At 38.5% G+C, this 18563-nt stretch overlaps 1 protein-coding gene across 1 annotated transcript; it reads right to left on the minus strand.

The window, feature by feature from the left end:
* Positions 1–1699: 1699 nt before the first annotated feature.
* On the minus strand, positions 1700–10108 carry LOC116727550 (Fc receptor-like protein 2). The gene is made up of 8 exons (XM_032575043.1): positions 9909–10108; positions 7279–7320; positions 6972–7193; positions 6592–6873; positions 5629–5904; positions 4842–5054; positions 3806–3919; positions 1700–3528 (listed from the first exon to the last, which is right to left on the minus strand). The coding sequence occupies exons 1-8, from the start codon at positions 9940–9942 to the stop codon at positions 2888–2890; spliced, it is 1824 nt and encodes a 607-aa protein (XP_032430934.1). The 5' UTR covers positions 9943–10108; the 3' UTR covers positions 1700–2887.
* Between the last annotated feature and the right edge of the window lie 8455 nt (positions 10109–18563).

An 18563-nucleotide genomic window follows, 5' to 3' on the forward strand; every position in this document is an offset into this window, starting at 1 on the left:
AGTAAAATGGGGAAGAAAAACTAAGAACTGACAATGAAGAAATCTCTTCCCAAACTCTTGATGGTATGATGACTGTGTGTTTTTTAACTGACTTCTGCATTAATGGGAAACTGGTTTCACTTCACCATTCCTGAGCCCCCATGTCCAGACATGGGGGCATTGAAAGCTGCACACTACTGGTCAGATTTGAAATCACTTTATTTTAACCAATAACTTTGAGGCAGACAACTGTCAAAAATAATAAAACTTTGTGAAAGGAATTAATGTGTTTGGATTTTTGACAGCAATTATTTATACCTTGCTCAATAATTAAACCACTGACTTTTTTGTGTCATCTTAATGAAATCAAACATCAAACTACACAGAACCATACTTGCATATTTACTCCCAAACTCAAATAATAATAATAATTTGGCTTGAAATACGTTAATAAGATTTAAATTTTGTGACCGGAGAACCATTTAATCTTGAATATTCTATTGATTATTATTCAACTGATTTAAGGGAACTGGTTCTCAATTTACAGGACAAGAAATTACAGATGGACAAAATGTTCACTTCTGAATCTTATTGTTTTTTGCTAAGGTACCGACATTTTGTATTATTATTATTTTATTTATTTTGTTTAGCGTTCTAATCTAATGCCACGCTATACGTTGCTTGTCAACTGCCATAAAAACGAAGAAGAAGACTATTTATTTTTTTCTCGCGAGACTTTTCTGTCCGCAAAAGTTTTTTTTGAGTCGCGCGCAAACACTTTCTGATTCTTGGCTGTTGATGCTATTGCTAACTAGCTGCTACGATACCGCTAGCTAGCTAGCCAGCTTTTTGCGTCTGTCATCTTGGGTAAGTGCTGATTTATCGCCATTAGGGTGGAAGAGCAACACAAACTCTGAAGTTGGAGGTTTAGTGGATTTTAAACAAAAGCACCAATCTGACCTAGTTAAGAATTTTATTTCAACAAATATGTTACTATGGAGGCAAATACAGAGAAGAAGGAAGAGAAAATGAACATGGATTATGGTACTAAAAGAAAATGGAGACCCACATGATTACAAATAGGAAAAAGATTTAAAGAAACTGTAAAAAATGTCTTCAACGGAAGTAAGAATGTGACAGTAACTATTTCACGTGTAGCACCATTTCTAACTCATTATCTATTAAAGTAAATTATTAATTTGCAGTTTTCTAATTGATTAATTTTTAAGTTATTTTGTTATTTTTTTAAGTCAAAGTTGTTCTTTGAATTCGAGGCTCTGCATGCTTTCCTTAAAAGACAGAAACTCTTCTGGTAATTTCTACAAGTTCCTGTTTTTCAGAAATTACATAAGAAACTTCAGTTTACAACATGGAGTCTATGATAGTTACTGAATCAGATAAAAAAAAAGATTTTAAAAGTGTAGAATTAATCTTAAAATGTAATAATTTCCTAAAGTAGGTAGGAGGGTGAAAGTCTCATTTGTACGGAAATATTTGTGTTTTTGTTTGTAATAAATGTTCAAAATCACCAAAGTTTCAGCTGGTTGGACATTGAAACAATACATCAAATGGTTTATTACTGTCATCATTTATTATCACTCTGAAGTAAAACACAAATGGATCAAAAAGTGATTTATTCAACTTTTATTTGAGCAGATTTGAATAAAAAACAAAATACTGTAAAAATGTTTACAACTGCTTACAAAAATGTGATTTCTGCAATAAAAAAAAGAAATCTGTAAGATTAATACTGAAGCATGTAATATTGCATTTATGATAGAAAAATCTGCATGGTTTGCTGATAAATGTTAATTTTCTTATTCTGAAGCTGTGAATGTCTTGAAAATGTAATGGAAACATTGTCAGAACTTAAAGTAACTTAAAGTATGAGTTACATCAGCTTGATCAGTTTAAGCAAGATGAGTAAATAATGTTTATCACTGCGATTCAAAGTACATGAAATATGAAAGTAAGCAATAAAACGTATGAAAATATCTGAAAAATAAGAAAAGTGGAAACTCTGATTCCAGAGTTTTGTTTGTTGGTTGTTCATCTCCCAAAATGAATGTTGTACTTCTATCTATCAGTTGATATTTTAATAATTTTAATTATTTAAATAATAAACATAAATGATAGAGGTGAACCAAAAACATTTTCTCTCCATAATTACACAATTTATATGAATGGAAATATATTGAATGTATTTTATTATTATTCTTTTTATGTACATACTGTCACTGACTACTTTGAAGAGGTGAGAAGTAACTCACATTTAGTAACTATTATAAAAACGTAGCTCTAGCAGTAGTTTTACCGTACTTTTACTTAAGTAATATTATTTTTTAAGTAACAGTACTCTCAATGGGTAAAAAGTTCTGGCTACTCTATCCAGTAAATAAGTAACTCTCTAGTTACTTTACTGACTGAAGAAAAATTAAAAATACATCAGAAACATAAATCTACAGCTTTTGTTAGGACAAGTTAATTTTTATAGTATTTTCTATATGTTGTGTCATTGGTAGGTCACATTAATGTACAGTATACCGTATGTATTGTCAGTAGAAGTACTTTGTTCTCACATAATATATACTTTACCTTCTATAAGTATTGTTTTCATGAACATTATGTTGCAAACAAAATATTTTTTTCATAATCTTTAGAATACCAGGATTTGCAGACAACTGTTTTTTCTTGTCTGATGATTAATTTACACAAATTAAATCAGATATTGTGATCAAACCGTTACTTGGTATTTACCAAACACTTTTAACATTTTGGACGTACTTTTCTCTTCTACTTGAGTGAAAATGTATCAAAGTTTTGATTTTCTGACTTGAGGATCATTTTTGGGCGGGTCTGTCCACCATCTAGTGGAAGGAAACTCGTCATTCTTCTAAGAGCCTCTCTCTCATTTCTCCTCTTTTATCTCTTCCACTTTCTCCAGCTCTGCTTGCTTGGTTTTCAGGGTTTCATATTCATCCTTTGAGATTCCTGCTGTCTTCAGAGCTTCGTAACCTCCGTTTCCTCCACTTTCTGCGCCCGTCCCGCCCTCCGGTTGCTTGGTTTTCAGGGTGTCATACTCATCCTTTTGGATTCCTGCCGTTTTTAGAGCTTCGTAACCTCCGTTTCCTCCACTTTCTGCGCCCGTCCCGCCCTCCGGTTGCTTGGTTTTCAGGGTGTCATACTCATCCTTTTGGATTCCTGCCGTTTTTAGAGCTTCGTAACCTCCGTTTCCTCCACTTTCTGCGCCCGTCCCGCCCTCCGGTTGCTTGGTTTTCAGGGTGTCATACTCATCCTTTTGTATTCCTGCTGTCTTCAGAGCTTGGTAACCTCCGTCTCCTCCACCCGACGCTACGTTTTCTCCCAGAGTGTGGTAAACTTCGTCTTTGCCTTCCCTTTTCGTCAGTGCTTCGTATTCGCCACCCGTCTTCTGTCTGCCCTCTGCTCCAGGTTGAAGCGTGTCGTATTCACCCTCTTTCACTTGCCTCATATTTATAGCCTCATAATTGGCATCCCCTTGCCTCATCGGGACTTGCTCGTAAATGTCCACTAAAATAATAAAAGAGAGAAATGTGATTGTGTGTTAGCAGAATGGTAAATGGCTTGTATTTCTACAGCGCTTTAAGTCAGAACCAAGGCTGCCTTGCATTGGCACCCCCGTATCGTCTGACCACCTCCAGCATCTGGTGAAGCGCTTTGCCGAAGGATATGACGACAGAGGTGACCGGAGCGGGAATCGAACCAGCAACCCACTGATTACGGTCTGATCTCCTACCACCATCACCACCATTGTCAAAAAGTGCAAAACAAGAAGACTGGCACTAACCTCTCGCATTTCTATTCTTGTTCCACTTATAAAATGCCACGGCAAAAATGAGCAATCCCAGCACAATGATGAAAAACAAGATCCCAATCACCGATGAAAAAATACTGCGATTTTCTGAAAAAGAAACATGGAACATTAGCATATGAAAGAATAGCAACATGAAGGGTGTACCAAGGTTTCATAAAGTTGGGATTTTCATGCTCAAACTCCTAAAGCCTCCTGAGGTTGGACTGTCAACTTGGAAAGTCAGGGCTGCCGAGTTTAATTGGCAAGTGAAGTAATACTGCATTCAGATCAAAAGCGGTTTGAGTGTCAGATGCGACTGGTTTACATGCAATGTCTACGTGGATGTTCGTCTATGGCATGATGAGAAGTCTGGCAGCATGTCTCACGTTTGAAATGTTTTGAGCATTTGATGCTCAACCGATGCTGGAATTGAACTTTTACCAATCAGAGAGACTCCACTATGCTATTCATTGGCCTGTGTGAATAGCATAGCGGTGGGATGTAATTGGTGTCCTGCCAGGAGATGTAGGCACCGACGCAGATCAGCAGGTTGTCAAACTGGGCTTTGTGAGCACGCAGCTAGGTGGTGAAACTCACCTGAATTCAAACATACCACAGAGGCGTACTTGCTTTCATTAACTAAAGCCAAGACACACTCTCAATTTTTCACCCACCATTGTATAAAGAGACTGGAAGAGAAAAAAAGCCACAAGACTCCTCCCAATGCACGTCAAGAGCAATTCTGACACTTGATATCAAGCTTCTGACATGCGAAATGTGTTTGGTCTGAACGCAGCATTAGAAGTTGTTTTTAGCGTCCATCAGCGTTGTTGCTAGCTCCTCAGTGAGGAGAGTAGCTATAGACTGTCACTAGAAGACACTAATTTACACCATCGTCTAGTTTGGATGATTAACCGCTGATGATTAATTCACTCAGTTCACTGAGCAGTTTACTTTTTACAGTAAACTGCTAGATTTGCAGCTTGCAGGAAGCTTGCAGGAGGAAGCTGATTTATAAGTAGATACTCACTTGCCACAGCTTTGCTGGGTAAAGTCCTCATGTTGCCCAAAACAGCTCTGCAGTGGTAAGTACCGTCACTGTCTGGATGCTTGTTTTGACCGAGCATCGTCCAGGAGTTACCATTTTGCTTGTAGTACATGTATGACTTGATGTCCTCCTGTTTATCACATGACGGACAGGAGCACTGCATGGTGTCAGACAGCACCGCTTCGACGGGACGAACTGGAACAGGCAGAACAACTCCGTTACTGCTGGGCCAAAAGTTATTCATACCTCACAGCAAACAAAATTTACAGTCAAATATATAAATCCGTCAGCAAATTGCAATACTTAAGTGAAACAAGAACAGCTTAGTTAAAATGAATTTGACAAGCATTTTATCCAAATGTGATGTTTTGATGTCCATAGTTAGGAAGATAATGGGCTCCAGGCCTGAACTCCAACATCTGCACCACTACTGACCCAAAAGCACAAACAATGTCAGCTTCTGTTTGGTCACAACTAAACAAAAAAGCCGAAGATGTTTGGGTATTATTTTTCTGTTGATTGGTTTTACAGTTGATTGGAGCTGATAACACGTTCACCAGATCAGAACCAGACGAAGGAAGCTGATAAAAAGAAAGCCCAGCCAACAGCAGTGAAGCATTCACTGCAGCTTCTGGAGAGAAGAACAGCTGCTAGTCTGACAGTCTGATTCCAGTAAAACTACTTAGCAGTCAACAGCAAACTGTAAATGGACGACATCGGTCGTACGTACATAGAACAATGACATTCAGAAAGGGACGGCTGAATTTACCTTGGACAGGTAAATCCTGAACATCAGATTCGTATACATGTGGGCGGACTGTCTGGTCCTTGTATCTGTAGGTGGCTTCACACCGATATCTTCCCATCTCAGATTCAGTAACTTTAGGGACATTATATGTATCTCCATGAACTGTCTTGGTCATGACGTTCTCTTTGTAGAAAACAGATTGGATAACTTCCTTTGTTCCCCACACAAGACATCTCAGGGTCATTTTCTCTCCTGCTATTGCAGGGAACGGATACATTTCCAGAGTCACTTCATTGTCTGAAAGACAGTTAAAACAGGATTAAATGAAAGAAGAACATTTTAGACTAAAAATACTCCACCATTTAAAGTTTGTTTGGGAATGATTATTTTGCACTGGTAAAGTTTAATATTCATAAACTACAAGACCACAGTGAACCCCCAGTATTTGGAGTGACTAATGCCGCAAATAGCTAAAAATCCATCAATACTGGAATACATAGTTATAACTGCCTATTTTATAGTTCAAAGGTCAAATATACCTTAATATGCATTGATATGTTCAGTGGGAACTGTTTTAGCACTATCACAGAAGTTAATATTTATGGCTTTCCTTAGATAGACATAGATATCCAAGGAAAACGTAGAACCCCAAGAACGTTCCTTGGGGTTTACCAATCAGCGCCAATAGCGTGTTCAGTAGCATTGCACCGCAGTATTTCAGCTTCCCAAGCAGCATTTTACTTTACAATATTTTAGATATGCTCTATGAAAACTCTGCGACTAGGCAAATAATTTGCAGTTACCTTCCACAGAAAAACCCTTGAATAAGCGGGAGTCCACTGTAGTTTTTTTTTACAGTTTATTTAGAGGTTGGTGGGCAGGGCTTTCCAAACTGACCAGACTAAACCAGGCTTTTTTTAAGCCATATATTAACTTGTTGGTGATGCGTCTCTTATAAGGGCATGAAGTTAATATTAACCCTACCAGTGGTCCTGAGAACAACTTGGTTGCTTCTGTCCTTTGTACCGTTCTTTTCACACCAGTAGATGGTCTCGGGTACCTTCAGTGGAGAAGTTTCAAAGATAAATGATGTTGCATTTGCATTGTTCAATTTCAGTTTAACTCTTTTGGTGTCCTTTTTCCGGTTGACTCTGCAGAGCCATCCCTCCAGTCCTTCATCGTTTCTAAGCTCCAGCAGAACTTTGGCGTTGTTGCGCATCACTGGCTGGCCTGTTGCGATGCTAAGTGATGCGATGGGAACGTATTCTGTGTTGGACACAAACACATTCATCATAACAATCAGTGAACTATTTATTTGTCATCTTTGGGAGTTTGAGCTCCGTATTTTCCATCTGTATTTTTACCAAGAACTTTTAAGTTGAAGTCATCACTTGTTTGGCCGTTGATTGTACATTTATAGATTCCTGAGTCCTTGGAGGAAGCAGCTGCTATCTTCAGAGTGTTATTTTGCGCTGCCATGTTGCCATTAAAATCCCAGGTTGTTGGGCTCCCAGTCTGATCACCGTCACAGTGCAAGTAAAGCAAGTCTCCGGTGAAGATCTCTGTCAGGTTGGGAATCATGGACACTAAGGATGCAGAGGATTTAAAAATCAGAGCGTTATTATGACCATGAGGGAGTAACATGGAGGATCTGTCAGAAAACTGGGTTACCTGTTGGTTTCTGCTCAGTTTGCACCAGGAGAGCGATCACTGCTGCAATATTGATCAAAATAGAGTTAATTTGTTTTTAGTAATCAAACATATTTCTGATCAGTTTGGAAGTATTTCTTAAACTTGCACTGAAATTAACTTGAAAAATGTTAGAATAGAAATATTCTGTGTTTGATAGAAAGATTATCAGCAAAAAAACCTTTTGATAATTTTTTTCATCTGCATGTCGTCTTATAACGGAAAAGGACTTCCATTATAAAACAAACTACATATTTGATTACATTTTGCACCTTTAACAAATATTGCACCTGAATTCAATTATAGAAATAATCCTTTAAAAAATTACCAATTGGTTTTAATTGGTCCAACAAACTAGCATTTGTTTATATTTTTTCACTTTCAGATAATCATATGTTTAAAGTCACAAAAATAAAATCTGGTATTTAGATCTGCATTATTTATTTAAAACACAGAACTTAGAATCACAAAATGACTTAAATTTAGCTGCTCTACTTCTTTCCTCTGCTTTTGTTTTTATTTGACTTATTTTAATGTAGCTTTATTCAGAAGGCTAAATAAAGCTACCTGTACAAAAAACATAAACTGAAATTAATTCATTTGAAATGCAGATGAAAAAGTTTTTGTGGGAAACTAAAACTTCTAAATGAAAAGATATTCTGATGTTCAATAAATACATATTTGAGGTTTTTGGTCAATTAATAGATGTTTAATAAGGATGCTGTAGGATTGTTCGGCACCAGTTTCTTTAATTTTGAGTGCTTGGCGTTCAGCCGATTGTGACGTTCTGGTGGGATTGGTTTCATGTGAAACCGGCCTTACCCGCCGATCTTATCTACCATCGGAAAGTCGGCCACTGTCTTCTAATCTTTCGATTTTTGAGAGGACTGAAAAACTCCCACTCTCCAGGTCACATCTGCACAAAGCTGCTGTATTTGGGCACTTTCAGTTTGCACCACAAGGAAACCTAAAACTCTCAACGCTTCATGCTTTAAGTTGGTATGTTAGTTCGTCCTCAACTGACACCAAACCTGTTTGTAAAAGCAAAATACTCAAAGCACTTTGTTTTTGACCAGAGACTCAGAACAAGTTTGTAATCTATCCTGTTGTGCAAGTTTTTTTTTTTAAATATGAAAAATTAAAAGAACTGAATTTTTTCTTCTACACTGAACAAAAATATAAAGCCCCATGTCAAATATAAGAGTTTTATGAACATTTGGGTTACACAATATATAGAGAAACTCAAACTATATTTTCAGTAGTCACTGATCTTCATGTCGGCCGTTTGTAGCAGATTGACAGTCCTTTGAACATGATCAGGGTCAGGCTGAGGAATCTGATTCTGACCCCGTTGGCTTCCCGTAGGCGGTTACGGACAGCCTTAGGTGCCATGCGTCTATTGTTCAGACCAGTAGTCTCATCAGCTGAGTGTCGCTGGTCTGAGCCGATCCTCAGACGGACGAGCCGATGTGGCCGTCTGGTGCTGAGCGGTCAGACGAGGATGAGGAGGATCTGCAAGCGCCGGTCTGTTGGAAACCAACTCTTAAACGGCCGACGGTCCGATAACGGAACATTATCGGACCATCGGTACGGCGTCCTGCATCCAACATGCCAACGGCTCCCACATAACTTTATGAGACTTTATGACTTCTGACATAATGTGACATTTTGGGGCCTTTTATTGTCCAGTCCAAGGATTGTCCAGCTGTTGCTCATTTTAGATAAGATAAGATAAGATAAATCTTTATTGTCATTATCACAAGGACAACGAAATTCAAAGGGTGCCATCAGTCGGTGCACATGCCCAAAAACAAAAAATAACTGTCTCACAATTCACACACAACTCAAGAATCAAATTTTGTCTGACCAGCCAGTGGACATGCCCCACCCTGCACTGAGTAAAACAACAACTCACTGAGTAACGCTCACTGACAGGAAGTTGGATTAAAAGTTATACACAGATCAAGAAAAATGTTACTTTTGTACCATAAAATGTCAGCAGATGCTCATTTACAGCCATTAACGCCACATGGCAACAATATGTTATATGGAGTGTTTATATTTTTGTTCAGTATAGTTTACTTAGTTTAGTTGTTTGGACAAAAATGCTGTAAATTTTTGATTTATATTTGATAGAACTCCCTCAAATACAGATAAAACACGTTCCTATTATTTTACAGGCATTGTTCAATGTTTTTCAATGAAATCGGAACATTAGAAGGATATTCTGACCTTGCAATAATTAGATGTTAATTATTTTTAAAAATCGACAAGTCGGGGTTTTAACAGACTGGTTGACCAGAACATGCAGTAGTTGCATCCTGTGATTTATCTCATTTATCTCCTCTGCATCTCAACCATTCTTGGTTCTGCTGCACCAGGAAAACACTGAAAAAGCGAGAAACATTGATGCTTCTATATTTGTTGGTTTAGAAATGTTTTAAGGGAAACTATGAGTCAACAATAAAACTGAACTGACTTGAACTGAAACTGAACGCAGAAGCTTAGAAACTTTTGTTACTCATTAAGTAAAAACAACACCAGCCAAACCAGTAAAAAGTGAATGTTTAGAGATCAACTGGTATCGATCTGATAACGGCTTCCTGCCTTACCTGCCAGGAGCAGCAGTTCTCGTCCACCTGCCATCGTTCCAAACAAATCAGATGAGAAGTCGGCTCATCCGCTGGGCACTGACAAATAACCTCAGTCCAAACAGTAGAAGTTGGCCACTGTCCTTTTCTAGTCTTTCAATTTTTGAGACTGAAAAACTCCCACTCCCCAGGTCACATCTGCACAAAGCTGTATTTGTTCAGGCCTTCCTCTCTGCTGTTGAGGAAGTTCAGTGGTGTTAAGAGGGTGGAGGGTTGGAGCAAACACAAAAATGCTGCAATAAGAAAACAGAACACACTTTCTGAATAAAGACCTTCCTTATTGATCACAATAATGATGATTATTATTACTACCAAAAATGAGACGTTTCAGATGTTAAAACCGCAGATAGTTTAGATCAGAATTGTCTGAGAAATTATTACTGCTAAGAAAATAGCAGCAAACTCAGTTCCAGGTCCACAGTGAAACCTGCGAAGGCATCACTCAACACGGACACAAACATCCGCTGAAGTCCTCAAAACTTCAACAATCCTCCTGCCTTTTAGGTGACAGATTAGCAAACCCTACTATGTCTGTACACTGTAAAAAAAAAATATATCTAATTTACAGTAAAATGCCAACTGCTGTGATTGTCAGAATTTTACCCTATAAATATGATAACATTTTGGTAATCACAGCTTCCGGTATTTAACGGTAAATTAGAGACTTTTTTTTTTTTTTTTGCAGTGTAGCGTCTGAACTTCACTCCACCGGAGCCTGCAGGGAATTTACCAACTTCTACACAGAGACATTTAAAATATTAGCTGATCAATCTGCACATCCAGCCCAGTATCAATGCTCTGCCCAAACATAACAGATGCAGAGAAAATGGCTGAATTTCAACAACTAATGCATAAAAACTGAGGAGATATTATAAATCAGTTAAACTTCTTAAGAAAGTCTCATCAGGCGTTTCCCCCCCAGGCTTTAAAAACAGCAGATATCAAACCTCTGATTAAAACAGAACAATCTGGACCAAACAGAACTACAGGCTGACCTCTGACCTCCCATTCATCTGTCAAATTATTGAAAAAGCTGTGTTTGTTTTAACAGGTAGTTTCTGAATGACGACGTATTTCAGTCTGGTTTCCATGGTTACAGCATTGCTGAGGCTGGCCTAGTCAAAGTCTTTGGCGACATCCATTTAAACACACTGGACCAACCACAGCGCTAGTTCTGTTGGACCTCAGTATGGATCATGACTTATTACTGAATATGTTGTGGTTGGAGAGTCGGGTCGGACTCTCCGGTCCAGAACTCAGCTGGTTCAAATCCCACATAAAGAACTGGGATTTCTTTGTTTCAATAGGAAACATCACAGGCTCCTGCTAGCTCAGATTATAACAATAACATTCGCTGCCATTTCTACGCAGATGACACACAGCTCTACATCATGATGTCACCAGGTGACTCAGAACCCATCCAAGTACTGACCAGAACCAGAAACCAGGCCTGATATCTGGGTGGAGACCTGAACCTTCAGACACATAAAGACAGTTACAAAGTCGGCCTTCTGTCACCTGAAGAACGTTTCAGATATTAGAAATGGACTGATGTCTGCAGTAGCTCAATGACTTTTTAATTAGTCACCTCCATCAGCTCCGTTTCATTTCTGTTTTTTAATCAGACGAAGTTTCCTCTCGTAGCTTTTGCTCCTCTACACCAACACTGAAAGGACAAGCAGGCTAAAACAGATCTGTCCTCTTCAGACCAACTATTAATGACAGGGACCTGCAAAGACATTTAAATGGGACAAAAAGGCAATAAAACATTCTAATAACTTCCTACCCTGACCTTTTAAGGTAAAGCCACAATAAACCCCAACATGTGTAATTGTAGAGCAAACTGTCTGTTTTGTTTCTGAGTCTATCAGTGGCCTGTAATTACCAGTCAGGATTCTCCCTGTTTGGTTTTTCCTGGATGCTTTTCCTCCATTTTCTCATCTGACCAATCAGATCTGGGGTCATCTTCTAAATAGTGAAGTAATGGAGCATGTCGAAAAAACTCGCTGTATGATTTCTGTGACAAAACGGGAGAAACAACTATTTTAATCAAGTTCATGTTCCGTTTTGCTTCGTTTCCTCATGCTGGCCATTGATTATTGATTATTTACAGGTTTGATCTGATTGACCATAATCTGCATTTGCAAACCAAAACTTCCTGGTGCTTTTTGTAATTTTTGAAAGACTTTGAATCTAATAACCACAAAATGAAAATATAATCAGAACTCATTCCTGAGCCAAAAGCAGGTAAACCTCATGATACAATGGAGATCATAGCGGCTGGATCAGAATCTCCTCTTTATAACCTGCAAAAACATAAAAGTTCATTTTTAATGTAAAGTTATGAGTCAACTTCTTCATTTAGGCATGGGAGCTTGCAATAAAGGAAACCGCTGACGGTTTGCTGAGACTAAGAGATAAAGTCCCTCCCTGCTCATCAGACCTGCTGCTTCACAAGCCGCAGTTTAAACTCTGGTGAATTATTTATGCATGATTTCTATTTAATAGCTTGCTTGTACTTTTTCGGAAGCAGAATGAAACTCAGGTCTTTATCATGTTCTTCATTTAATAAGGGCGTGACCTACTGTGCTTTTATGAAATATAAAAATTCAGACGACATCATTGACAAGAGGAACAGAAGATCCTCGTTGTTTCAGAAACTAACAGAAACATCTCTGAGCTGCAGAGAGGCGACCGCAGCTGGACCACCAGAACTGAACCGTACCGAACCATCACAACCCACAGTACCGTGCTATACATACCAGTTTGGTGGGTTGCTAGTTCTACTCCCACCTCTGCCCTGCACTGGTGCCACTGGTGCAGGGCAGCCTCGCCTCTGTCAGTGTGTCTCAGGGCAGCTGTGGCTATTGTCCAGTAGCTCGCCACCATCAGCATGCAAATGCGTTTGTGAATGAGTGAATTATGTAGAGTGAAGTGCTTTGGGGTCCTTTGGACTTTGTAAGGCACTGCACAAGTACCGACCATTTACCATAACATACCAGATCATAACATACGGTACCAGATCATAACATACCAGATCATAACATACGGTACCAGATGCCACCATGCCACGCCATGTCACATGAAACCACGCTATACAAATCATACCATATCAAACCCCACAATGCCATCCATGGCCTTTACACCATGTCACCACTTCAGGCGTTCCTATGCAAAGTGCTGACTCTTGTCAGGAAAAGGTTTGATTTCCAGCAGGCGCCTGAACTGAAAACAAGACATTTGACCGCAGCTCTGTCATGTAGTCAAGTTTTAGGTTGGGCTTCATTTTCACACCTAAATTAGAGAAGCTGGTTTTTATGCGAGTCAGTGGGAGGGAATCAGCTGGAGCCAGTGGATTTAAAAAGCGTGACTTCAGTCCTACGTGGATGAAAGAAAGTTTTATCATCACCATGTAGTCACAGATAATAATTATGTACAGGAGTGTTACTACATTTTAATATGCAAACCTTTTAGGATTTTATTTCGTTTTGGTTGGTTTTTCTGCTTCTGAGATAAATGTGTTCATATGAATTACAGCCTTCTAGAGAAATGACCAAGTAATTTACTTTGTGTTACTGTCAGTTCAGACAAATCCAGCAGCCTGGTTAGTTTCTGGAACTGCCCAACACCAAATTACTGAAATAATTATAATGTATTCATGACAAATGGTTGATGATGCTGTTGTGGATTTTGTTTTCTTTTATTGTAATTTCTTTCTCTTCACCTCAGTTTTGAACGTTTCCAGTCCAAACCTCATGTTTGTTCCTCATCATTTCCACGGAGTTTTAGTGTAAGTTCACATTATGTAATACAGCCACCGCTGTACGTCCCTGGAGCCTCTGCTTGGTTCTTTATTATCTGCAGAACAAGTTGAAGGCATTACAGACCAATGAGTAGTAATGCCTCTCAGAAAAGGTTCCTGTTTTTTGTGGTTCTTCTTTTCCTGCTTCGTTTTGTTGACTCAACCCTCAGCTTATTCTCACTACTATATAAAGCAACCTGGCTGCACTGGCTGCCTCATCGCACACATTATGATTCAGGAAACAAAAGCATAAACTTTATTTCCTGAATCAAATAAAGGAGACATTTAGGAGACGTGATGATCCTTCACCATCAGGCTGTAGATGCTGAATGGGACGGTTTTCCTGCCAATCTGTTGTAAATGGGCCCAGCGTTTATTTATGATCCGCACTGCTTATAAAAAGAGTCTGAGTTCATAATTTGGTGATTCCTTCTACAGTTCATCTGATATCTGGATTGGAGCACAGATCTACAGAACAGGTTGTAATAAACAGAGTTTTCCAGGGAACGTTCTCACATCGGCGTTTTAAACCCTGTTTATGCACAAAGCAGCAAAATGAAAGAAAATGTTAAACCTGCAGCTTCACACAAAGGTAAAATAATAAAAACAAGACAAGAAAAATATTATATTCAATTCAGTTTATTTCTTTGGCGCCATTTCACAAGAAGTGTCATCTTCAGTTCAATCACACACACATCCCAGATGATCCTAGTTATCAAACATTTAAGCTCAGTTTATTTTAAAGTTTATTGAAACGTTTTCTGCTGAGGAGAACCAGCAGATTGATTTGAGTCATTGGTTCCTGAAATGATGTAGCGAGAAAAAACCATCAAACTGAGAATTAAAGAGTAGACAGTGAACTTCAGGCAGAGTTACAGCGTAAGAACAAGGCGTTGTACAGTTATTAAAAATAGCATGCTAATATAAGAAATGTGAAAACTATGCAGGTTTGTTTGTGCATAAAAAACAGAAAGTCTAGCAGCTGCTGGGAGGAAGGATCTGTGACACCGCTCCTTTGTGCACCCAGGATGCATCAGCCTGTTACTGCAGCAGCTTCGTGCATGGAAACAACCAGAGGCCTTCTGCCCCAGGTCAGAGGTCACCCTGGGACAGAGCCGGAGCTTTAAGTTCCTTCAAGTTGATTCTGATGTGTATGCTACTGCCTTTTAAGGACTCTGTGGTTTCAGATAAAGGTTTTATTTTTGAATCCATCCTGTCAGCAGCTTCTGCTTTTGCACGGTATAAACAAGAACTGTTCAAACTCAGACAGAGATGACTGGCGAAAGAACAAATTGAGGTTTTAGTTTCTCAATTTTGTTTCTATGAATCTGAGTAAAAAGAGAGGAAACAACGAAGCAGTTTAATGCTGAGAAATGAGACCTTTGGGGGTTTTGTTGCCCTCAGTTTCAATTAAAGTCAAAACTAAGTCTTTACAAACAGACCATGTTCAGAACTCTGCAAATCACCAGTTAGGTAAAAATAAATACATTTAGTGAGTTTTTTACTGCAACTTTTACTCCATCGGTGTCATCCATTTTGGAGTTGAGATGGGAGAATGAAGAAACTGAAGTGAAGGATTTTAACTTCAGCAAACACAGTTTAAGGTCAGTGGCGTTGAGTCTCTCCTGGTGCAGAACGTCTGGTATCAATCTGACACCAGTACTGGACCCAGATCACCCACAGATACCGATATTTTGGATTATTTAAGTTCATTTCATCAAACTTCTGGATGTTTCTTAATCATTTTGTTGAAGTACAAAAATCCAACATTTGAGAGCAAATCAAAACTTTTTTTGCAGAGTTGAGAAACTACAATAGAAAATTAAAGTAAGTTTCAAGAGGGAATCTGAAACGAAGGTATTGATTTTGCGATGCTAGCTGCGTTTCTGACCGTACGACTGCACAAACTGGAGCTATGAAAATAAATTTGCTTCATGGAAACATGAAGCAAAACTCGGGGTTTTTGATAAAACGTTTTTGCGTTAGGATGACGTCCTAGCACGAGTCCTGGTCAAAAACCGGATGTTACTACTGGTGGAAATGACGAAGAAGACGACAGGAAGTGGTAGGAGGAGGATGGCGCTGTGTTTTTTTTAATGATTTATCATGTGAACAAACTTTTTCAAATGTGATTTTAATTAAATTTTTTATTTAATGGAAAAACCACAATTGCAAAATAGTTTTTTTGGCATATCTCTATATTATTTTGGAATATTGACAATGTTTTGCTCACATTTATACTGGAAATGCAGCTACTGGTACACTGTAAAAATACAAAACATCACCAAGTTTTTTTGCCTAATCTAAAATGTAAATATCTAAAACAACTCCAGGTTACATGTAACTTTTCAGCAAGACATAGCTTGTTTTAAGGGAAAAGTTCCTTTATATTGATAAAAAGTTGTATTTTTTTATGGGAAAAATGTCTTGTTATAAATGTAATAATCAGCCAGTGGAGCTAGAACTTTTTCTTCAATATTAAGAAATTACTGACTCGTTTATCTTTCTGAAAAGTTATTTGTAAGTTAATTCTGTCTTCTTTCAAGCTAAGATATTAGCACTGGAATCTAGACAAAAATACAGGTTAAGATTTTGTGTTTTTGCAGTGTACTGACTTGGTATCGATATTTTGGGCCGATCTGCCCACCTCCTCGTTCCCAGCGGTTCTTGCAGATCTGAGTATTTCCAGAGGTACAAAAACAACTAGAAAAGTTTCAGAACCACTGATTCAAAGTTCGTTTAATATAAATAATCTCACCGGAGGGGAGGGTTCACATACTGTATATGTTCTAAAATAATAAAAACTTTAATAAATAATAATAATAATCTCACCGGAACATAAAGTAAGTAAATAAAACTTTATTTCTGTAGCTCCTTTCACAGATGTAAACATCACAAAGTGCTTCACAAAGGCAAGACGATTAAAGGAAACATGATTTAAACTAAATAAAGACCCTGCAGATTCTTTCTGCCTGGCGCTCATGACCCACTTTCCTCTCTTTGTTCAGCACCATGTGTGTTAACAAGGCGAGGCGGGAGGCGGCTTTATTTCCCCTGGTGGAGGGACAGTGGGCAGAACCGAGCGATGCAACCTTTAAAGAGCCGCAGCTACAAGAGCTGCTCAGGTTCATGGCGCCCTTAAGAGGCCGATGTGCTGGATTCCTGTGCGTCTCTCGGCGGGCCGCAGAGTGCTCTGCTGCGCACATTAATGTGTTTAATTCAGCCTTTCACCTCCTCTTCTCTCTGAATGGGCCTTAAAAGCAAGGATGAGAGCATAAACGCTGCTCACCGCTGCAGTTCTTACATAAACCGCGTTGTGAGGTCACATGGATTCATTACTTCGCTGAACGTTTAAGAACATAAACGGTTTGTTGATCATCTCACTGTTTAACTTTAACTTTGAGGTTTAATTGCTGTTTTATGAAGGGTTTGTGCAGAGGGCTGCTGCTGCACGCGTTTTACCCAGAGGGCCACAGATGGTGCTGCAGCGAGACGTTGAGCTTGCCACAAACAAACAGGCTTTACCGGGATTCACGGCGACTGCCAAGGATTTCAGCCGCAGAACAAACTCTGCCAGCCCAGAAATCTCTTCTCAATTCTTCATTTCTGATTATTTTTATGGGGCAGTTTAATGTGGTTTCCAGGCAGTTAGCACAATCAAGTAATATGCTACTTTCAGTTCTTATAAAAATGCTACATATATCAGATGTGACTTAAAAGAAATTTAACTTCCTGATTTAACGCCTTGAAATTGCGCCTCTGTCTCTTTAAGAACTCCGGCTGTTTCTGAAACTTCGCCTCCAGAAAGTCGTCCCAACATGGCTCCTCTATTAACCCTTTAAGGTTTCTACCAGAGATTCTCTGAGCAGCAGCTCCTATAATGAGCTGGTGGCTAATTGCTGCTGGCTAGTCTGAAGGAGCTGAGTGGGGGAGGAGCTGCACCTCAGGGGCGGGGCTAGGTCCATCCAGATGTTTTAACAGCTGAATTGTTGCCATGGAGATCATAGGATTTCTCAAACCTGCATGAAAGAATCAAAGCAACACTGCAGGTTTATTTTTGATGAGGGAAAAACATGATGGGAAGATAAAAATTAATATTTTAATCGATTTAAAAATTCACAGCTTTTTTTTCATAAAGAAGAAACAAATACAAATTCAGCAGTAGGAGGAGCCGGCATGTTCACTGATTTTTCTTTCACTGATTTGTCACCTCATGTGTCAAATATAAGGTTCCTGGGCCAAATATGGCCCATTGTAGCGATTTATGTACATAAAGAAAACTTCAAGATATCAATATTTTATCAGTTTCATCAAATCCGTTTTCATTTGTATAGAGCCAAATTATATATAATATCAGCATGAAAATATGTTAAATATTTCATTATGTGAAATACTCATCGAATGCTGAGAAAGCTATAATTCTATTTTAATACATTCTGCCATAACTGGCCCTTTATTTATACTGCGGCGTATTAGGGCCATTGTAGATCCAGAAAAAAAAGTAAATTTTTGCCAAAAAAAAAGATCTCAGGAATTTTGTAGAAAAAAACAAGGAAATGTCTGAAATCCAAAGGTTGAAAATCTGCAAATTTCTGAGATGGATTTTGTATTCATCTCAAAAGTTTTCTAGAAAAACTTGAAAATTTCAGAGTTTTAAAATTGTACATTTTTTGACTTTTCAAAATCAGGACATTTCCAAAAGTCAAAACTTTGGGAATTTTCAAACTCGGAAATATTTAATTTATTTTCTGAAACCTTTCTGGACTTTTCAAAATTTTCTGACAGTAATGTTAAAATTGGAGTTTTTTTCAGAG

The sequence above is a fragment of the Xiphophorus hellerii genome, chromosome 10 (assembly GCF_003331165.1).
Source record: "Xiphophorus hellerii strain 12219 chromosome 10, Xiphophorus_hellerii-4.1, whole genome shotgun sequence".
In the NCBI taxonomy this organism is placed as follows: Eukaryota; Metazoa; Chordata; class Actinopteri; order Cyprinodontiformes; family Poeciliidae; genus Xiphophorus; species Xiphophorus hellerii.